At 39.4% G+C, this 23,523-nt stretch overlaps 1 protein-coding gene across 1 annotated transcript in view; it reads left to right on the forward strand.

Moving 5' to 3' along the window:
* WWTR1 (WW domain containing transcription regulator 1) overlaps window positions 1-23,523 on the forward strand; it is a 66,368-nt gene that overhangs the window by 16,805 nt on the left and 26,040 nt on the right. The window contains exon 2 of the mRNA XM_074153227.1: window positions 22,263-22,399. Coding sequence (XP_074009328.1) covers window positions 22,263-22,399 — 137 coding nt within the window. The remainder of the gene's footprint in view (window positions 1-22,262; window positions 22,400-23,523) is intronic.

Consider the following 23,523-nt stretch of genomic DNA (forward strand, 5'->3'; position numbering starts at 1 on the left):
TAATAAGAGTTGGTGGATCTGGCTGTCACTAAGCAAAGTATTGACTGAAATCAGTTGGAGTGTTGGATTAAAGTCCACAATATTTGGTACCTGAGAGAAAACAGCTGAACCCTTTATGGAGGAATTTTTGCTTTGTAGAAAGGTGAAAGAGAAGTGTAAGTATTTATCAGAAATTGTTCACGTAGCTGCTCATGTGCAGACAAAAGTAAGCCAGTGCTGCATAATATAGGAGATAATTGATTGCTGTCCTGGTTTCAGCTGGGAAAGAGTTAATTTTCTTTCTGGTGATTGCTGTGAAAGGAATGTCAATAATACCTATTGTTTTTAGTTGTTGTTAAGTGATGTTTACAGTATTCAAGGACTTTCTTCAGCTTCTCATGGAAGCCTAGACAGAATGATGGAATGGCCAAAGGAATATTCCATACCATAGGCATCACACTCAGTATATTGCCAAGGGTGGGAATCTGCAATCTCTGCTCGGGACAGTGCAGTGAGAGTAACCCGTGTCATTATTGTTATTTTTCCCTTTCTGCTATTGTTTCTATTAAACTGTCTTTATCTCAACCTACCAGGTTTTTTTTCCTCTCTTTCCCCTCCTTTTTTTTTTTTTCCCCTCTTCCCCCCGACCCTTCTTTGAGGGGAAGAAAAGGGGTGATGGGCGAGCGGCTGTGTGATTCTAGTTACTGGCTAGAGTTAAACCACAACAATTTCTGTAACTGCTGAAGGATACTCTCCAGCTCTTGCTGTGGGGAAAGTGCTTTGTTGCAGGAGTTTGGCCCAGCTCCTCCCCTCTTCCCCCAGTGTCATTCTGCTGATGCCAGGTGGGACTGTGGAAGTGGGTTTAGTTTTGAAGAATTGAACAGGCGTGTTAGTATGTATGACAGAGTTGCCATCCAAAAAAAAGCAGCAATTTTGGGTTTCTTTCCTGTGCTTGTCTGTTTTTATTTATATGCTTTATGTCAACAAATCAGTACGTAAGATTGTATTATGCGATGCAGTCTGTTTTAACGGGAATTAGCATAAGTACTGACATTGACTTGAGTGGAAATAACAGCACAGCAATACCCTTGGTGGTAGTGGAAGATAACTATGAAGTTGGAAAGTAAAAAATGAAGCATATACAGCTAGTTGAACCCACTAGATGGGTGAGACTTGACCAGATTTTAAAAGGAAAGTGTAGAAAATAATTTTCCCCTCCTTTTTGCTGGTTCAGTTGGCAGTGACCTACAGGCTGTCCCTTAAGTTACTTATAGTCTGCCTCTTGTTCGACTGTTAGTCAGTTCCCTCCCTGGCAGGAGCAGAGAGCTGCTCTGCTCTTAGGTCTTCATTCCTGCTGCTGGTTTTACTAATGGAGATAAGGGGCTGATAAGCGGCCAGACATTGAAGTGGCCTCCCACTCCTCTTGGTCCGGTATGACCCCTCATGCAGAGGCTGGTTGATGAGACAAGGAAATAGCTCCATTTCATTGCCTGCCTTGGCTTTGTTAAATGCAAGATCATAGATGACCACACAAAGCTATCTGTGTTAAGGACAGTAATGCCAGCACCCTCTGACTTCACTGTTGTAGTCGTGGCTCCAAGGCACATATCTGATGTATATCTCAGGTCACAATTCAGTTGTACCCAAAGAAAAAGACTGTGGGATTTTGTTTTGGCTGGTAGAAACTGAACTGAAAATGAAAATACAGGATATCTCAGTCAGCTAATAATCCAATCACTTTCATTATTGTAAATTATGAAAGTGCGAACATATGGTTAAATTTTACAAGTTAAATTTTTAAATAGGACTGCTCTGTTCCTCTCCTCTGAACTCAGTATGCCAATAAAACATCACAAATCTTCATTGAGATGACAGTGCTCCTTGCAGGTTATATCTTAATCTGAGTTCTCACAGATTTTCTATTGCTTCCTAGTAGTTTGGTTTTTTTTGGTCAAGAGTTCATTTTCATTTACTATTTCATTTAATTTGGATATTACAAATTCTTTGCCTGTTTTTTAAAGACCATAAAGGATTTTAAGGCTTTGAACTCAAAAAAAATACAGTCTATCAAATATATTTACAATATGAAATTGTAAAGGAGGGCAACAAAGGTGGTGAAAGGAGTAGAGGACATGGCTTATAAGGAGCAGCTAAGGTACTAGGTTTGTGCAGCTTGGAGGAGAGGAGACTGACCTTCCTCTTGGAGGGGGGCAGAGAGGGAGGTGCAAATCTCTTCTCCCTAGTGTCAGCTGATAGGACGCAAGAGGGTGGCTTAGAGCTGTGTCAGGGAAAGTTCAGATTGGGTACCAGGAAAAAGCTCTTCACTGAGAGTGGGGTTAAACGCTGGAACAAGCTCCCCAGGGTAGTGGTCATGGCCCTAAGTCTGTTGTCCAAGAAGTGTTTGGACAACTCTCAGGTATCTGGCTTAACTTTTAGGGTGCCCTGTGTGGAGTCAGGAGTTGGGCTTGATGATTCTTGTGGGTCCCTTCCAACTCCAGATACACTATGTTTCTGTGAAATAATTCCACATTTATTTAATAAGAAGTCCAATTGAAATACAGGGAGAATTCTTGCCAAGCAAGAAGCTGCTTTAAAATACTTCGTTCCTACTAGATATCGAAGATCAGGTTTTAGATACCAGATTTTAAATGGTTTATTAGGAAACTTCACAGCATTCTATGACACTGCCTTTTAAATGTTTTTTCAGTCAATGTCAGCATTTTTGGTAGCTACGGTACAGCATTCTACTATTAAAAACATAGTCACACCTTTTCTGAAAATAGCAAGCCTCTTTCTCTTCCCCCTGCCCTGAAGTTATATTTGTTAGCCAGGCTTAATGCATTGGCTAAACATTACCTGATCAGTTGCTCTCCTTTGCGTTACTAGATAAGCTTACGGTCTGTCTAAACTACTAATAATGTAGTTAATATGTGCTGCTTCAATATCACAGCATTATTCCTTTTAAATCCGGCGCAGTATAGTCCTTTGAAATGTACACAACTTCTCATACATGTACCAGTAATCCTCATAAAGGTGTGCACTTGTACTTCTAATTGAGCAGTGTACCCCATTGTAAATCAGTGAGATGACCCTACATTTTTAAATGTCTCATATTTTTACAGATTATTCTCAATTTAAGGGAAGTCTTGATTGTGCACATCTGTACTTAAATTTTAAAAAGACGGATTTCCTTTCAAACAGACTATGTTTGATCAGAATATTACTACAGTGTCAGAATTGACAGCAGTTTCTTATGTTCAGCTAAATCTTATTTGAAATTCTGGCCTCATTTTAAAATTCTCAAATTACGTACAGAGAGGACTAATGCAGAGCTCTCACCCTTCCTCAGCTGAGGTCAACTGTCAGCTACCAGACATTGTTTCTTTATTTTGGAAAGGTTTTGTTTGGGCAAAGACTTGGTCTTTTAACCAGATCCTGCTTTTCATCTGTTTTTCATGGCAAATAATCACATTTCCCAACCATTTGCAAACAGTGACTGTCTGGCAGGATTTCCTGGATACGCAGTAGCTTGAGATTGTAAAAGGCCAACTTTCTGAACTCTAGTGATTAGTATGGTTATTTGTACTGCCTTTTCTTCCATGGGAACTAAGCAGCTCATCATATGGAAGGTAGAAATAAGATCCAAGAAAAATTTGTATTCTAGTTAAATCACCTCCACCCCAAATTGTAAAGAAAAAAAAAAAAAAATTGAAATAGGACACCTCCTGACCTTTGTGTACTAAAACTTTCTGAAGAGCTGGCACCAATATATTTGGGAGTCAATGTTTTTTAAGAAACTCCTGAAAAAGTTATTTATAACTCGATCCCATTTTTGGCTAGTAGACTACTGAGGACCTTGCAGCACATAACCCATGAGTTAAAGTTGCGTGAACCTGGATAACCACTGCTGACTCTGAAAAGAACCATTTCTTTATTAAACTTCGTTTTATATTTTAGGCTGACCTTCAAAATTAGAAGCAAGAGGGTAATAAAAGCATGTAAACCCAGAGATGCTATGAGAAATTTGACCAATTTTAATTTGTTTCCTGTGAGTCAATTCACTGGAAGAAGCGATGGGATTTTTCTCATGTGCACATGCCATATAAGAGATTGAACCCTTTGAAATTTTCCCATGTTCTGAGGGGAAGCCTTCAGGGAACCCCTTACATGGGTAATATGGAATAGTAAAGAAGATGTTGATATTGATGAGAGGCAGGTGTTTGTCCTTATTTTCATAGAATCCATCAGATGTTTCTTCAGCTCCTGAAAGTGAGGGTGTTTTTTGAATATCAGGGCTCCTAAATGGATTTCTTCTTAATCTGACAGGGAAGGGGAAAGAGCTATGCTCCATTTTCCTGAGCATTCAGGATTTTGGTTGATTGTTTTCCTTTTCCTCACCTCATGAGGACTTACAAAGAGAGTAACATTCTGTTCTCCCTTCTGTCTGTTAAAAATTTTGTTTATTCTGAATTGTCTCTTGTTCTTACTGTATTCTCAGTAGTGATAAAAGTGGTCCAAACAGAGGAAGCAAGATCAGGCAGTCCTGATTCAAGTTCAGGGGCATCTCAGTATTAGTTTAAATGAAGTAGATTTTCTCCTATCGAATTTATTTTACAGAAGAAATGTCAAAGGTATCCCGATATCCTCTTTCTCTGCCCGTATTGTCTAGAGTCTAATTTTTTTCCACTGTATGGATGAGATCTAAAAGTTTTGGGTTTGTAGGGTTGGCTGGTTAGTTGATTGGTTTTTAAATACGTATGGATCCTCCACCCCTCTGGCTGTGACTGTCTGCAGGAATGTCATCGCTGCATGGTTACCACTGACTAGAAGGCTGGTTAGTACAGACCCTGGTGCGGGCGGGCAGGATTCTCAAACCTTTTGAAAATGCTTGGGCAGTACAACTCTTTGAAGTAACTACATGTCCACGTCCTTATATACATATTACACATTATGAAAGAAATTTAAAACTGTTTATTTAACTTCAGACACATAGGTTTGAAAGAATGCTTCTTGTTCTACACCAGATAACATTGAAAGGAGAGCAGGAACCGAAAAATGGAGTTTGGTGGTTAGATAAGCAGCATGAGGCACAGATTCTTTCTTACCGCTCTAAGTGATTCCATACTCTTTGTATAAGCATCTCTCTCAGTGGAATAAATAGATTTGCTTCCAAATCTTGTAACACAGCTGTGAGCTGCCCTTTTTCAGTGTCTGCTGCTTTTATTAGATAAATCTGCAAAACAAGTGTTCCATTGCATCACTGGCACGTTGATAAGACTTCAGCACCTACAATTAACAGTCACAAAGTTGTTCCTGACAATCTTTCAGTAACAAATAAAATTGTTTTCAAAAATACTGAGACATCCGAGGGGCTTGAAATCTGAAATAATGCTAGCTACCTTGTAGCCACTATTATCCGAAGTAATTTTGTTCACCTGAATAGTTATATCTGTGATATAGTGAATGAAGCTTGTTGCCTAAACGTTATTTTCAATTTCTTATGTTGTAACTAAATCATAGAAGAAAATGCTTTTGCCAAAGGAATTTTAGCAAACTAGTTAAAGTCTTATTGAAGAGATGTAAATCTTGATCTGAAGAATTAGGGATTTGGGGCTTTGAGGAAAACCAAAAAATGTATTTTGGTTCTGCATGTCTGCTGTGTTGTAGCCATTGGCATTCCTATTAAAATGCAAAGATTGCTGCCTGTGAAGTTCAGAGAACAGAAGCTATTTTGACTTTTTTTGGAGCTTAATAAATGTACTGACCTGAAAGCTGAGGTTGTGAGAATGATCTGTGAATGAGAGTTGCAGTACCAGGAACTGCTTTGCACAAATGTGTGTATTTTGAGCCAGAGTGCTCAGTTTCCAGTGAGGGAGAATCATCTGTTTGGGAAATATATTCCTCAAGCCAATTCATGTTATCGTTTGGAAACTCTGACCAAGCAGAACTGGAAAAAGAGAGCTTGTCATAGGAAAAAGTTAGAACAACTGCTGTGCATTTGTGGAAGGAAATTCTGGAGGCTGTGGTAACATCACTTTGTTGTCTTTTGAAGAAATGCTGTTCCCTGTATGATACCAAAACCAACAGGTAGACAGCATTGCAGATGTGCTTACTTTTGGAGTAGAAAATAATTTTTTCTGCAACAAAACCCTTTTACAAATGTGTGCTTGAATATATTGCAGTGATCTGAAGCTCTTGACAGTTATTCTTCAAATTACAGAACAGATGGAACATGACGATTAGTTAAATAGCAGAGTTCTATTGGTATTATGATGAGTTCAACCCTATTAGTTCTCTCATCCAAAGGGCACCACTATTAGAAAAAAAATTCTGTTTTTTTTCTGCACATGCAAAATGTACAATGCTCTGGAAACATTAATGGTACTTTTCTGACAGACTCAGAAGTCAAAACATGAAATAAAAATCTGGACTGCAGAAAAGAATTCTGGGACCAATTTCTGCAGTGTCATACATTTCTCTGCTTCTTGCCAATGCATTGGGATAAAATTTAAAAAGAAAATTTCTGTAACTTCATAGGGATTTTATGTCCTGTTTTGTTCTGGGTTGTTTGTCTGTTCTACTGTCTGTTCTTGCCTGGGGAAGATTTTGATTATTTCCCTATAAGGGGATTCTGCATAGTTGAAGGGGGGGTTTCTTGTTTATTTATTTATTTTTTTACTGGAATGCAGAATATGTTAAAACAATAGCAGCTTGTCTAGAAATACCAGCTTGGTAGTAAAGTAATATGTATTAGATGGGGAGCTACTTCTCCCTTTCTTGTTAGAAGAGAGTACCGTTCTATATTTCATCTGTGTAAACCTGGATTTGTTCATAAATATGGTTACTTTTGACATGGCTTTTATATATTGTTAAAGAGAGGCATTCACAACAAAACCTAGTTATAGCCCTCTGGCTCAAGTAGAGGACAGTTAATTATTTTTCATTCTGTAACCTGTTTAACAATTTCTGTAACTTCATTAGTCTGAAAATGTCAAGTATCTCTCACAAAAGCATATTTTGTCTCCAGATTATTAATTTTTTCCCAAAAATAAAATAAACATGCTTTTAATAGTATCATTAATATGTCTCCTTAAATAGGAGTGCTACAGGCACTCATCAAATGCATTAATGCTATTATATATTGTATACATTAAAAAATTGTATAAATTAAAAAATGTATACATAAAAAAATTAAAAAAAAAAAAAGAATGTTCTATATAATGGTTTCATTCAGTACCTATTCTTCTTTTTTTCAAGAATTGGGATTTCATCCAAGTTCTAAAGGTTGGCAGTAGAACTCAAAGGGTGTTTTGTTTCCATTTGTATAACTAGTTTAATGTGTTTTTAAGTCCTCTTCATATACCAACAATGGAATCAGTCAGTTACAGGGAAGCTTAGCAGGACATTCTTAAAGTTCTCTTCACAGTAGCAAATAATGCTGAAACTAATTCAGGAAAAGAGCAACTCTCTTCACTGCAGGAGTTATTTTAATTAGTACTTAGCATAGGATAATAAATATTCAAATACCTATGTAATGTTCCAGCTTCAAGATTAGAAATTATGATGAACATGCAGTAGGAGAACAAAGTCCACGGTTCAATCAGTTTAATAATTACATTGTGTCTCCTTGTTAAAGCTTCATGAAACTTTCATGAAACTTTATCGTTGTCTGAAAAATAAAGTGCCATGAATTTTATTAGCTAAACCTGCAGGTTGAAATACTGTAGACAGAGGCTTGAACCTGCTACGGTAATGAATAGTTCAACTATTGAATGTTAGTTATTAATTTCTGCACTTTCAAAGGAGAAGTGATTGAGAGATACTGAGGTTTTTATGTGTTTGTGGGCTTTTTAGTGATATAATGAAAGATAAAATCTTATTCTTTACAACTGTTGAAATGAACAGTATAAATAAAATCAAGAGCTTGCAGCTTTAAGCTCCTCCACCGGGTGGGTGTTTTATCTTCTTATATAGAAGCTGTGCACATGATCTTTTGCAAAATTTTAACATTTTGACTTCGAATAAGGCAAACTTTTTCGCTTTCCCGATGAACAGTGAGTAATGTCTGCAGATAATTAAAATGTTGATGCTTGAAAATAATACTTAACAGCTGTTCTGGCTGCCCACCACCAGTTGTGTCAAGGATATCATTGGGGGCCACTGGGAGTGCTTTGCAGCAGCTGTAGCCATGGGCTAGCTATGCTAGCTTACTCTGACGTGCCAGCGAGGGCTTTGAGTGTGAGTGCCGTAAGGCAAATGTCTTCCATTTAAGAGAGAGAAGTTGTAACAGTTCTTCATACTAAAAATCTAGTAAAGCATGTGTTCATTGTTTTCTGTTTTTGGTATAAAATGAAGATATCGCTGTAGATTTCCATTGACCTTTCCTGCTCTCCCTCCTCTGTCAGAAACCAGTAGCCCGCAACTGAATATGAAATAGACACTACCCCAGCTATCTCGAAGTTTAAGCTGCTCTGGCCTCAGGGTACTGCTGGAAGGAGTGGCCTGGCCCTGCCCTCATATTTCCAAACCTTTTTCTCCATTTTGTTTTTGACTAGCAGTTATGGGGCTGCAGGGGCAGGCAGATCAGTTAATCTAGCTGAAACAATCAGCAAGGTTTGTTTCCCTAGGTTCAGTGAGTTGACCAAGGCGTTCATTCATTTCCCCTTGCCGCTGCATGGCTGTTGGGAGTGATGGAAAGGCAATGGTGAGAGCGTGCCATGCCCCGTAGGCCACCCTTTTCAGCAGTGCGGTGGCCGTGAAACCACAGGGAGGTTCTGTTAGCCAAGTGTAGGCTACCTGCTTGTGGATTTTTAATGCCATCTACCAGGATTGAATTGTGACCTTAAACTGCCTCAAGTATTGTTTGTGATTTAGAACCACAGAAGAAAAAAGAAGAAACCTTAAATTTGTTTCCGTTTTATTTGCAACAGCCCAAGTGTCCCGTGGTCTGCCCCAGAGGCTTGGAAACATCAAGACGCATCACTGTTAGTCAAGCCACCTGTGCTAAATAGCAGGGAACGCACTGCAACTGTCTGATTTTCCTCCTTCAAAGTATTGTCCCATGAAAGGAGAATCTTAGCCATTTGTCAGGTTTACCAGTGCTCTGTACTATATGCCTGCAGCGGGCCCTGGACACAGGCCAGTGCCAGACAAATACTCTGTGTCTGTACTTAGCCAACCATACATACACCAATAATCTAACTCATCCTGTCTAGATTCTTGTGTAATACCATCACTATGGTTTTGTACAAGAACTTTTGAACAAGATACTACTTTATCACATATCTTCTTAGAGGAGGTGGGACCCATCTAAAAGTAAATGTATATTCCAGTTGTGTGTATGAGAGAGAAGGTAATGGGATTCTTCTTCGAGTACCTGGAAGAGAACCAGACCTATCAACTTTTCTTTATATGGTGTTGGAAAATGTCAGGCTAATAGAGAAATACTTGTTCTGCAGGTAATATTAATTTTTTATGTGGTTGTTACAGGTGATAAAGCTACAAGAGAAGGATAATATGTTGTCTGTGGGGAATGCTGTTTTTACCCATTATTTCCTAAAAATATGTTTGTGATTTATTGTGTTTTCGTAAGATAGCCCAAAGAAAGGCTCTACTCCTTAATGTTCTGTTCATCTGCTTTAGTGCTTTCTGTATGAAAATGATTTTTTTTTTATTTTTTTGTTTTTTAAATCTCCATTTAACTGAATGAAAGGGTGTATGTGTTTGGGAGAAAGAACTCCCTGACCTACACTAACCTCGCTGTGACTTCTGAATACGCCAGGCACTCACAGTGATAGCTGAAGTCACTGGATGCTGTGGTTAGAATACAAAAGTGATCCCCGTTTTGTAAGGTCAGGGCCTATATGTCCCAAACTTCTCCCTGAAATTACTGGATACTTCTAAATACATTGTACCCTGATCTGTAAAATGGGGACAGCCTTGCAAAAAAGAATGGTAATCTCTGAAGTTGCAGTGTGGTGATTTACTCATTATCTTTTAAAGTATCTTCTAATCTCATTACCTGTCACTAGAGCAGAGTTTGAGAATTTTGCACTAAATACAGGATGAAACCGCATGCTAGATAAACAGACACAATGCTGTTATTTTCTTTATGTAATTATCAGTAGCATCACAATGCGCAACCATAAGAGGAGCAAAAGAGGCTGACACTTGAGTGCGTTATTTTGGTTCATTGTGTTAAACTTTTCACATTCCTTTTTGTGTGTGTAATGTAAACATAAGCTAAAAGAAAAGACTGACAACTGCAAACCTAATGGCATTGATGCTTTGTCTGTACAGTCTGGCACGTAAACTGTCTATATCAATAAGGATTTTTCCAAACGTGTTCTGTGGGGGCTCATGCCAGAGTGAAGCTCATTGTCTTTAACAAGATGTGATTCAGATCATGATTTAACTCAGTCCCTTTTCCACTTAAGTATGCATTTAACAGAGCTATGAACAAGTGACAAGCCATAAAAACAGGCCTATCCTACTGAAATTATTGCATGATCTTCAAGCTTCATGTTTTTAAGAGAAGTGACCATCTCTTACGTGTTTGGGAGGTAGGTCTCATGTTGTGGGGACTGTTGCAGTCTGCTTAATGAGTTATCAGCTGTACGGGTGGGTGCATGATGTTAGGACATGGTGCTGTAGTTTCTGTAAAGCCTTTTCATGTTGTGATGAGAGGCAGAACTTGGTTCTTGAAATTTTCCAGTCTGTGGTGTGAGAGGGGGAAAAGAATTGTTGCAAAGGAAAAGGAATCCGACTGCGCACTACAGACAGAACAGTGTGTTCTCATACAGTTATTGACCCACGTCTTGCCCTTCTTTTGTGCATGTAATTGCCATGGAGAAGACAGAATATCTGCAAAGAAATATAAAATATTTGCATATATACATTACAATATATCCAGTACTAAAGGCTCATCTTTTGAAACTAAAGCTACTTCAAGTTGAGAATTAACCCATTAGTATTTTGTTAATAATTAAGAGTGCTTAATGGTGGATTCTTACAAAGAAACATTCCCAAATTCTCTTTGGATATCCACTATAGTGAAGGACCTTCATGGCCCTTACCTTGGTTTTCTTAGCATAGTACAATAGTGTATTGTCTGTGTACACACACAAATTCCATTAATTTCTGTGGGAATTGAACACATGCACATAGGGTAATTGTTTCTAAAGCTAAAAATCATTCTCATTCAATTAATATCTTTTCTCACCTATGACTCCTTGACATAAAGGTCACTTAAAGAATAATAGAGCGAAGATTTTTAAGAAGTTGATGATACTAGACTTTTACAAATGAACAAGATTCTGTGAGGTTAGTGAAGCAGTTCTCAAGAAGTACGTGTTAAAAAATCATGACTTCACACTTCAGTTGAGTTCTTTTAGCATTTGAAAATCTTGAAGTACTATGTAGTTTAACTGGTAAAATGGGTAGATTGGCTTTTCAAAATGTTGATTCCATCTATGTTACCATGAAAAATAAGTGAGTTAATTTCGGTACCTTTAGGCTTTCTTTTTTAATGCTATATACATGCACTTGGCAAGGAATAACTGTGATATGAAAAAATGGCAAGGCTTAAAATAAATTTCACTCAAAGTGAACTGCAGGTAGAAAAATAGCTGTTGCAATATCTTCAACAATGTCATATTTAGAAAAAGGGCTATAAAATTTATACTGCATGAAGCCTGGAAGAAACATTTTTTGAAATATTCAACATTTGGTAAAATCCAGGCAGTAGAAAGAAAATGTCTTGTAAACAGCTTTTATGTCAAAACCATTTTGGAGCTAGAAACATATTTATGTGTCTGATATCAGTCTCTAACAGTTAAGTGAAAACCAAACCAGACTCTTCCAAACTCATCTGTGAATAACCTGAAACAACTGTTCCCCAACTTGCTGAAATATAACAAAGATTTTGAAAAGCTAGACAAAGTTTATAGTCTTAAGAAAAAGGATCTCCATCCTGAGCACTGACAATGAAAGATGCACACTGCTTTTTTTTTTAACCTTTCTGAAGAAATTTACCAAGAAGCTGACATTTTTATTTGTTTGTTTATTTCTGCTTCTTAGTATGGCTATTCCCTTTCTCTCCAATCCACAGCACAGCTCACCAAACTCCCACATCTGTTTGGCTGTTTCCCTTTTGGTAGATAGGATCTATAATGCAGTCTGTACTAAATGCCGCCTAAAGCTGTTTTTGTGCAGTTGTGAAGTCAAACCCTAGTGAAAGGGCCTAGAGCGTGAAAGAACTTTAAAAGTAGAGCAAAGGAGAAAATGTTTAAGAATATTTAAGAATTTTGAGGGAGCTCAGAAGGCAAGGATATTTAAGATGTTTCTTTTAATGGAAAGAGTTGCAAGAAAACCCCTCCGAAGGTAGTGCCTTGTCTGCTTGAGACAAATTGTGAGAGAGGGAGAGATCGAGCCAAAGCTAGATATGCAAAGACATGGGGAGGGGAATAAAAGATAAAGTGCTGTGAAACTGGCTGGGTCAAGTGCGTCAACAGCTCTAAAATGAGAAGTCATTTTGCTCTGAACGTGGAATAGCAGAAAACTAGTGAACTGTTTGCAGATGGGACTGATGGGGTAAAAGATACTGTTGTATAAAAAGTACTGTGAAGGATGAAAGGAAGCTACTCTATTTGAATACTCTTCTGTAGGAGAGGAAATGAGGGACTGTCTCAGTGGTGGTTTACTGTCTGCCCTCCGGCTATTGACAAGAATGTACCAGGACTGATGAATAAAGAGTTGGCATTTATTGTTTGGTGCAAAGACAGAGCTAGTAGGTACCACCATAATAATGAGTATGGTAAGGCACACTATTTCTCAGTTGGTGTATGCAGATTGAAAGTCTTGATTTGCTCTTGATCCTCACTTTTTTTTTTATGAATGTACTGTATGAATCTTTCCCCAGACCAATAGCTGTTGAATATTTGAATTAGACTGAGGTTTTAAAATAAGTTTAATTTAGAAAATAATTGGAAAGAGTTCACTCTTAGAATCACAGAATAGTTTGGATTGGAAGGGACCTTTAAAGGTCATCTAGTCCAACTCCCCTGCAATAAGCAGGACCATCTTCACCTAGGTCAGGTTGCTCAAAGCCCTGTCCAGTGTGACCCTGAATGTTTCCAGGGATGGGGAACACCTGCAAGTGTGATATGTCCCATAGCTGGAGTAAGAAGGCTTCATCAATAGGCTCCCCTTGATCAGGTGGCCTGTAGTAGACACCACCCAGAAAGTTCCCTTTGTTCCCTTGGTCTCTAATTCTTCCCCCCAGGCTTTCACCCTACTCCCGGCTATTCTTTAGAGACAGCTCTTCACACTCTTTCCATTTCTTGATGCAGAGGGCAACACCTCCCCCGTCCTTCCTCGCCTGTCCCTTCTGAACAGCCTGTAGCCATTGACAGCTGCACTCTAGTCATGGGATTCATCCCATCAAGTTTCGGTAATGGCAACTAGATTGTAGCTTTCTAGCAGTAAAGTGGCTTCCAGCTCCTCCTGTTTGTTGCCCATGCTGTGTGCATCGGTGTAGAGGCACTTCAGCTGGGCTGTTGGCCATGTCGCCACCTTAGTGGAACACCCCTTAATTCCTTTGGGGTGTTTCACTAGTGTTTCCCTCTTGGCTCCTGTGACCTCAGGAGTCCCTGGCTCATCTCCATAAGACTTTAAGTGTGCTGCAGTGTAGCCAGCACATCTCAGAGCGACAGGCTGTGGGCCCTCGCTAGCACCTTGTCCCTCTAACCTTGGCATGTCAGCCCACAGCTTGTCATGGGCAATCCTGATGCTCCCCCCCTGCCCCTTCCAGTGTAGTTTAAGGCTGTGTCAATGAGCTCTGCCCCCTTGTGAGCAAAGACCCTCTTCCCCCTTTCAGAAAGATGAGTCCCATCCGATGCCAGCAAGCTTGGTGCCGTGTAGGCCATCTCATTATGGAAAAACCCAAAATTGTGGTGGTGACACCAGAAATGGGTTCATGTGCATTCAGGAGCACATGGAAATACACTTCTATTTAGCAATTACCCGTTGTGTTGTGAGGTTAGTCCTCCAAGCTCCTTCTGGGCAGGGAGCAAGTGTCTGAAGATCAGAGTGGTGCAATATCCTGAACCTGCCCCGGCTTGAAAAGGAAACGACAACAGTAATAGTAATAGCACGGGTTCCTTTCATCTCTGCCGTCACCTTATGAAATGATAAAAGACAATTGCTGGAAAATAGGTGAGAGGACTTTGCATGTTTAAAGGTAAGCAAATGCAACTGCCTGAGCCTACAGTTACCCCCCTGTTCAGGGTTCTTTTTTAACCCACTTAATTTTGCAGGGCTGCACTATAATCCAGATTCACAAAACTGTAGTGTCACTGAAGGATGGAGGCAGCACGCTGCGCTGAGGATGTAGGGGTGAATGCCCAGGGACAGTGCGTGATCTTGACAGACCACCTCTTGAGGGGAGCTGCAGGCAGGTCTCTGCTGAAGCCTCATCTCTGGAAAGTGTGACATTTTATTGAGCCCAACATAACAGTCCGTGAGGAAGTGTGTGAAGAGTTCCTGCCTTCACCAATCACTCCCACTTTTGTAGCACCTTAAGATGTGCTAATTTGATCCCATATGTTAATAATTATTTTGATTAGGTCTGTTTTTAATCTGAATCACTTTGCTGGTTTGAGTTGCTGTCTGTAGCCTACACCAGTTGAACCAACTGAACTGAGGAGGTTGCAGAAATGGGAATGAGCAAGGTGCAGAACTGACTGTGACATTGTGTTTGGCCTCATGAAGTGTACTGCAAAACAGGTGGTAACTTTAAACTCCACTGAATCTTTTATATTTTGAAAGGCTGAATGCTTAGCACCCTTGTGAGTTAGGACCCTACACAGATGAAGGCATTAACAGAAATTAACGTGAATTTTTCTTTGTTATTTCCACAAGTTGTCTTCAGGCTGTGCTGGAGCTGTGCTGAGCCGGTGGTGATGATGAAGGTGGGCTGCTCATGTGGGTCGTGGTGGGTCATGGTATCTCAAGAATCCTGGGCCAGCTGACTTGTGATTGCTTTCATCAGGATCAGAGAGAGCCAAAATTACTCGCTTCTGCTCAGGGGAGAAAACCTGCCCTGCCTTGTGAGACTGTGCCCTACTTCACAGGGACAGTCCCACAGGGCTCGGTACTGGGGCGGGTTCTCTTTAACATCTTTATCAATGATCTGCATGAGGGGATCGAGTGCACCCTCAGTGAATTTGCAGATGACACCAAGTTGGGTGGGAGTGTCGACCTGCTGGAGGGTAGAAAGGTCTTGCAGAGGGATCTGGACAGGCTGGATGGGCTGAGACCAACGGGATGAGTTTCAATAAGGCCAGGTGCTGGGTCCTGCACTTGGGTCACAACAACCCCAGGCAGCGCTACAGGCTTGGGAAAGAGTCGCTGGAGAGCTGCCTGGCAGAAAAGGACCTGGGGGTGTTGGTCGACTGTCGGCTGAACATGAGCCAGCAGTGTGCACAGGTGGCCAAGAAGGCCAACAGCATCCTGGCCTGTATCAAGAACAGTGTGGTGAGTAGGACCCGAGAGGTGATCGTCCCCCCTGTACTCGGCACTGGTGAGGCCCCACCTCGAGTACTGTGTCCACTTTTGGGCCCCTTACCACAAAAAAAAGACATTGAGGTGCTGGAGCGGGTCCAGAGAAGGGCAATGAAGCTGGTGAGGAGTCTGGAGAATAAGTCTTATGAGGAGAGGCTGAGGGAGCTGGGGTTCTTCAGTCTAGAGAAGAGGAGGCTGAGGGGAGATCTTATTGCCCTCTACAACTACCTGAAAGGAGGCTGTAGAGAGGCAGGGGTCGGTCTCTTCTCCCAAGTCACAGGTGATAGGACAAGAGGAAATGGCCTCAAGTTGCACCAGGGGAGGTTCAGTTTGGATATTAGGAAAAATTTCTTCACTGAACGGGTTATCAAGCATTGGAATGGTCTGCCCAGGGAAGTGGTTGAGGCACCATCCCTGGAGATATTCAAAAGACGAGTTGACATGGTGCTTGGGAATATGGTTTAGTGTTGGTGGTGCCTTTTTTTTTTTTTTTTTTAAGGTTGGACTAGATGATCTTAAAGATCCCTTCCAACCTAGGCGATTCTGCAATTCAGAGCACGGCCAAGGCTGCTGGCAGGGCAGGAAGGGAGAAGCTGCTCCTGTGGTTACTGGGAGCATCTCTGGTTTGTGTCAATAGATTGTTTTTACCAGCATGTTTTAAAGTAAGTTTCTAAGGCACTGAAAGCTGATGCACAATTTCTCTTTTGCTTCATGATATTGGTTACTGAAATACTGTGTGGCTTGGCTCTGGCTGTAGTTTTACCAGAAATTGCACTGCAGTACCATGAGCAAGCTCACACAATAGACTGGGATGTTGTGTCCCCAAGCTAATTTTCTTAAATTTAAAAAACTTTCCATCTGTATAAAAGTATACGTGTCGCATCATGCAGCATCAAACCACTGCAAGTGGACTCTTTCTTGAGACAAGCTTCCTTTTTGTCCCTTTTTTGTTTACAGGGAACAGAGGGACAGAGAGAAAAAGTTGGGCAATGATTTGGCTCTGCTTGCGGAGATGTAAACAGATTTCCCAATGTTTAGCAATGGCGGTGTAGCGGAAGCGGATGGTTGGACGTGCTGGATGGTTGGACGTGCTCCAGCCCAGTGTGAGCTGTGGCCCTGTTGGAGCAGTTAATGAGTCAGAACATGAGGGCTGTTGGTGCTGATGAGTCATCAGCTTCCCACTTGCCCTGGAGCAGTTTTACTTTGATGTGGCTCAGTCACAAAATCCACTCTCTGGTCTGTATGACAAAGCCCTGACAAGGGACTCCATACAAGTACTGCAGCATTAGCCAAACTCTAACTTTGTGTTATTTCAGGTGAGAGTGCACTTATGGAATAAGTAAATCAGTTCTTTCTCCTCAATTCCCTTTAAAGCTTTTTAGATGAGTAGATCTGAATTTCCTAGTACTAGAAAAAAACCAGTCTGAAAATAGAACCCACTGAGATACATTTGTTGTTGGAGTTAGTACAAGCAGAAGGAGAATTAGTCTAGTTCATGCTTCTCCTTGCTAATTTAAACTAACTGAGCTGTCTTGGCAAGGCTGCAGGGGAAGTCAGGGATTAGAGCCTACCAGTTAAAAAATGCAGTACACAGCAGTAGCTCAAATTCTGAAGAACATTGACATTTCGAAGTGGGAAGCAGACACCCAAATAGGAAGAATTTAACAAAAGCCTAAGGTACAACAGGTGGAACAGAATAAAAAAGTCATAGTAAAATATTGAGTTGTTTAGAGCTGAGCTTTGCTTTTGTTTTTTTTTTTCTGATGAGAGGCCCTGTTAGGATACAGTTTACCACTTCATGAGCTTGTGCATCGTAGGACTTTATAGGTGTGAGTGCCATGATTGGGGCAGCTTGGGGATGGAATTTGTAATAGCAGGTTCTGTATCATATGTGACAGATACTTGGTGTATCTCGTTTGAGTTGTAAATATTTAACTTTGCCTGATTTCAGTGGGAACAGTATTGGCCCTCAGCTAAGTATTCTTGAAAATCTTATTTTCAAAACTTCTTGTTTGCCTATGAAGGTACCTCATCAGTCTCATCTGAGATGCAGAAATAGAAGTTAAAATGAATGTCTCTTCTTTCCTACCCTGCTTAATTATGAATTAAGACCTCGTTGAGAAATGGCCTGCTCCGATACTAGCATTTATAATAATAGGAAATGCAAAGATTGCTTCTAAAAAAAGCTTGAAAATGAGAATTTGAATATGTATTTTGGGGCTACTTTGTCATGTGTTTGGATATTCCTCAAATAAGAATCTTATGAAAACAAGTCTAAGAAGTTCATTACTTTTCTACATAGCAGTTCTCCCTACTTCACAGTGACGCTTCAATATTGTAGATTAGGCAAGGTATCTTTAAAGTTTGGGGCTCCTCCTTTTTGGGTTCATACACATGTAATGGAGACACTTATCTTCAAGATTTATAGCAAAGAACTGTTTCACTAATGCTCTCCCAAACTCTTAGGCTGTCTCTTCGGATAATGTGTGTAGATGATGAACAGAAAATGGCATGCAATGAAAGAGGTAATCATAAAAGAGCAAATAATTAGAGGATTAGAGCACTCATAAAATTATTTTTCAGAATTGTTCTGACATTGAGTTTCAGCTTCATCTTTGGTCGAGCAATCAGTATAGTAATACTTGTTACAGAAACCGTATTTAAATGTGATTGGCAATTTTTATTCAAACGCATTTTTAAATAAAAATCGTGTTGTTGCTCCATCTCTTATTTTTCTCTCCCCCTGCCTTTTGGGGTAAAAAAGAAAGTAAAAATAACAAGGTAAATTGAAAAATATCCTTTACATAACTTTGGAGCTATTTTATGAAGAATTTTTGAAAGTGAAAATGTTATTAGCATTTGCAGGAAATTATGCAAAAATTAAAAGCATAAACTAGCAGTTATAGGAAAATACTTTCTTCTTAAGGGAAGAGGAAATTTCTTACAAGTTACAGAAACAAAATATAGCTCTTAGGACTGAATGGAAGATGTTTTTATGGTATACTTAATAAAGTATTAATTTAGACAGATTTGGTGTAACAGGTTATTTTTCTGTATAGATGCTGCTACACCAGAATTAAGTGTGTAAGGTGATGTATAACAGTATAATTCCATTGATAAAGTGGGTAAAACTAGCATACAGGTCAGTGCCTAAGGGGATACTTAGACTAGGTGTCCAACTCAGTGATACCTGATATGTCTCAGTGATCCTGAAAGTTAAAATCTTAATCTTTGTTCAGTACCAGCGTAAAGCTCAGATGTTGGGAGAAGTAAAAATTTTACTGTCTTCCAAGCGGGTTGCCCACGTAGTACAGTTTAGCAATGAAGGCAAGATTTCTAGCCTGTGTTACTTGCCTTTGCCTGGAGCTTTGTTTTCTGTCTTATTGTTGTAGGCTGTGTGACGTGTGCTAAGAAAAGAAATCCTTCTGGGATTAGTACTTCTGGAAATAATAAAACAAGGAACAGATGGATTGATAGAATCCCAGATAAGGATATTTAGGGGTTCTCTCCGTAGTGTTTTTCTTTCTTGTGTACAGATACACATTTCAGAGCTGAATAAATGGTCTTCCTCACAATGACTTTTCACACGAGTGAAATTATTTTTTTTCCAGAGCTGAAATAAACAGTGGTAAAAGGGTGTGGATTCACAATCAGAAATGCTGCTTTTCTGCCGCTAAGCCTCTGAATTGCCTCTCCCTTCCCCATGCAACCGTACAGCTGGTTGGACAAGAGTCCAGCAAAAACAGAATCGGCAAAACAGAAAAGGAGTAAGAAATTAGTATCAGCCATAAGGGTTTGCTTTGCCTGATCTGGCAGACTGTGGGATCACTACTGTCAGCCCAAAAAGAGGGATGAGAACACATGGCTGGAGACTTGGGACTTCCTCTCCGAGCTATGGAGCATTTAGTCCAGAGCTAAAAGCTACTCTTATGTCTGCTGATGGTGACCAAATCTCATCTGGCTGCTCAACACAGGGTACGTTACTGACTGTTTGTGAGACGGTTGTGGATGGGAGCCACCTTTCATGTGGTGACTGTAGACTGGTAACTGCCTCTGAATGGCTTTTGTTAGTGAAGGTCCTGAATTTTAGGACAGCTTTCTGCATTTTCGCGTTTGAAAGCGAAAGAAAGTAATGTTTAATGTTTTACCTATTGGCCTTTGAAAAAGAGGCTGTTCTGAATTGAATTTTGTCAGTTCTGATACCCAGGAGGCTATAAGAATCTAAAAAAGGCTAATTTATTTCAGTACTACATTTTTCTTTTATTCTCCTGTATTAACAGGAAGATACTGGGCCAAAATCTGTTATCCCAGTATAAATCCAATACATTTCAAGTGGAAAGAACTGGTCCCTGTTTCCGCAAAGGTTTAATGTAACCTTTTCCGATACCTATGTAGAAATACAGGGTGGGTATTTACATAGACAATGGAAGTTGGGAACGGGAGGCTTCTCTGGACTGAAAGCAAGCCCTTTATTTAGAATCTTAGTGCTGATTTTAGGGAACCATTGGGTTTTCAATTCTACTATCTTAAGTTGTTAAATAAGCATTGTCTAACATCTAACAGCCTTTTCTTTAATAACTGGATAAAACCAAATCGGTTTAGTGGTCATAGTAATAAATTCTAGTAACAGCCAGCCATTATTTGATCTTGAATCTTAATATCAATGCCATATTTGAGGGTTCTGTTTCAGACACTCTGTCTGCATGTTTTTTAATGAAGAAGATATGTTTGTACACTGCCAGAGTGGCACCAAGAAGGGCAAGCAAGGCCACTCGTGGATCCTGGCTATGACTGCTGAGAAGTTATCATGTTTACACAGAAGATTCCTGTGGTTTGGTTTGGTTTGTTTTAAATGCAGTTGGATTCCTCAAGGTCTATGATCCTTACATTTTTTGATCAGTGTTTTAGTTCCTCTGTAAGTTAAGAAGCATTGCTAAATGGTTGTCATTGCCCTGCTTCTCACATGTGTAATTGAAGAACAGATTGTTTTCTCTATAAAGAGAATTTCAACAAAAGCAGTATTGAGTTTTCAGCTACAGTTTCACTGCTGGTTGCTTTGCATAGCAATTTGCAGAACATTTTTATCTTTTCTCATGAGAACTTTTTATGTGAGAAGAGGCTTTATGAATTTATTAAAACTTGATTGAATATTTTTAATTTGCAACTCATTTCAAATGAAAAAGGAGAAAATCTGCAAGGCAATAAAGCTACATCCCAGAAAGATACTAACTTAGAAAATATTTCCTTGTTTACTGATTCTAGATTATGGGTTTCTTCATGTTGGGTGCTGGCTTGATTCTGCCTGCCTCACTGTGTCAATAACTAAGAAAGGACAAATACTTCAGGGAAAGCAAATGGCAGAGCAGAGCTCTTCCTCATAATCCTTTCCTGCCTGTAATTCACATTAATTTTGGTAATATCAGAGACTTACTGTAAAGAGTTTGGACTTGGTAATATCACAATAGACAGAAACTTGCTTGTGAAATGGTGATCAGTGGAGTCTGAAGGTGTGGAGTGGTCGCTGCAGTAATGGCAACGCTGATAATGTACGTGAAAGTAGCAACGGGGAGTTCGAGTTCAGTAAAGATGATGTTAGACTGTGTTTTTATGAAGGGTGTACTAAAATGGTTTTCCAGACACAGAATATTTAAATTTTTATCCTTCTTTACAAGTTCTTCTTGAAGATTAACCTCTTTAAAGTTTTCTAGCTAAAAACTAATAGAGGAAAACCCCTCCAAGTCCAGCTGGTAATCAGTAGCCTGGTTAGTCAGTTTGGCATAAAGCTGGGCGTAGAACCAGGCAGTCCCTCAACAAATACCAGACTATTGATTGCTGTAAGACAGTTCCTTTTTCTTTTCTTGTTTCAAATAGAATTATGTGCTGATCCTTAAAATCTTCGTCCTGATAAGTTTCTTTCAAAACTGCTTCATTTTAGTGAAAACCTTCAGTTGCAACAAAACCACAGTTCCTTCACTACTTTATTCTATGGCAAAAAATAATTTACAGAGATCACCCTTTATAGTTATCTCACTGTAAAGTCTGATGCAGTTTTATGCACTACTCCGTAGTTTTCAGGGTAATACAGATACATGAGGGCTCACATACTAGGGTGGTAGATACATTGACTACATTGCAATAAAAGCTGTTAGTGCCTTTACAGAGAAACTGGTGGTTGCACATGAGTCACGAGGACATAATCTACCCCTTTTGGTAATGAGAATATATTCTGATATTCTTGGAGACATACAGAGAGATTAGTTTTCATGGTGTGGTAAGGAACAAAGCAGTTGGATTTGGTGAGACAAACACTTGCTTTTCAAAATTCAGCAAAATGACCATATACTGCTGAAAAGTATGGCCATATATTTGAGTATGTAGAAAAAGACAGGTAGTACAGAAGTAAGCAACTTGTGGACAGTTAAATAATCTGGAAGATGAGTTTGTATTACAGGTTTTTCAATGTCATAATAGAATTCACCAGTTTTTCAAGTAAAAGTAATTATTCAACAGTAGTGCATAAAAAGTTAGAAGGGCAGGGGCAGAAGATCAGAGGAAAAATAAATGACAAGATGATAGATAATTTCAAGTGGGTTAGGGTGAGATGAGAAGGGTAAAAAAATCACAGCATAAGAAAAGCAAATAGAAAAGCATTATGCTTAACCATGTATATAATATGCTTGGGTATTTTATGTTAAGCTTGTGTTTTATCTTTTCTTTCTCAGTCACATAGAAAAAATTACAACATGGCAAGATCCTCGAAAAACTATGAACCAACCGTTGAACCACGTGAGCCACCATCCTGCAGCTACTTCCACACCAGTACCACAGAGGTCTATGGCAATGTCTCAGCCAAATCTCGGTGAGTATGGATGTCATCTCTATGGTGAAAACACAAGAGAGCACCGCCTTTCACTAATTTGTTTGCAAAAGTAATTTTTGCTTCAAGAAGGGTAGCTCCGATTCTGCTATCGGGTCTAACAATATGTTCTCCGCTTCCTTTTCTTATTTTTCCCTCTGTAGTTGGCAGCAAGTGAATTTGTACTGTTTGAGGTGAAGTTCTAACATCTCGTGCATTTTATTTTAGAGCCTCTGTGACAAATTTTTGATGTAGTATTGAACACAGAAAAATAAGCTCTTCCTGTGCTTTGTCATTCAGAGGTAGTATAAAGCCTCTACAAGCCCACCATGTAATTTTCAAAGCTTACTGAGAGAAGTGCTGTTAGCTAATCTGTCTGCAGTCCTTCCTGGGTTTCTTCAGGTCAGAGATTGTAGCTAGTTTGTTTGTTTGTTTATGATGGTGGGATTTTTTGTGTAGTTAGGTTCTGCACTGGAAGCTACCTGCAAAATACTAATAAGTCTATTTTGCAGTATGAATTATCCAAAGACTTACTATAAATAGTGGTTTCATTGCTGTTCCTGTTTAGCACTTCAAGCTTGAGTTTAAGCATCAATTTATGTTCCTCTGATTTTGCCAGAAATGAGCCTTAGTGAAAATAAAGCTGTGAAAATTCTGAGAATTTCAAAGAAAAGATGTAAATGGAAGAAAACGTGCTCATGTATAATTGAGAACTTCAAATAATCCCCTTCAAATAATTTCACTTCTGCAGCTTTAACTTTTATACCGCTCAAGAAGATGAGGAACAGATAGGTCAGCTTACAGGCTCAAGATCACAAAACTATGTCGAAACACAGTCCAGATTCTTGTTCAAGTTAATTTTTGATAAATTGGTCTCATGATTTCATGATTATTCATTCGCAGTGTGGTTCATCAGGGCTGTCTCTTCACATACCAAGAAAATGGTAAACATTTGGCTGCCAATGGTTACCAATAGCAGTAATGCAATAAACCTATTTACTTTTGTCTTAAATTTATTATAAACTCCTAGGCTGTCCCCTGAGGTAACTAACTTCCATTCTTCTGCCTTTCTCTCAACAGCTGTTCTGTTTGAGTATATTCAGTAGAAGTATATTGTATGTTGGTAT

The sequence above is a fragment of the Numenius arquata genome, chromosome 9 (assembly GCF_964106895.1).
Source record: "Numenius arquata chromosome 9, bNumArq3.hap1.1, whole genome shotgun sequence".
NCBI lineage: Eukaryota > Metazoa > Chordata > Aves > Charadriiformes > Scolopacidae > Numenius > Numenius arquata.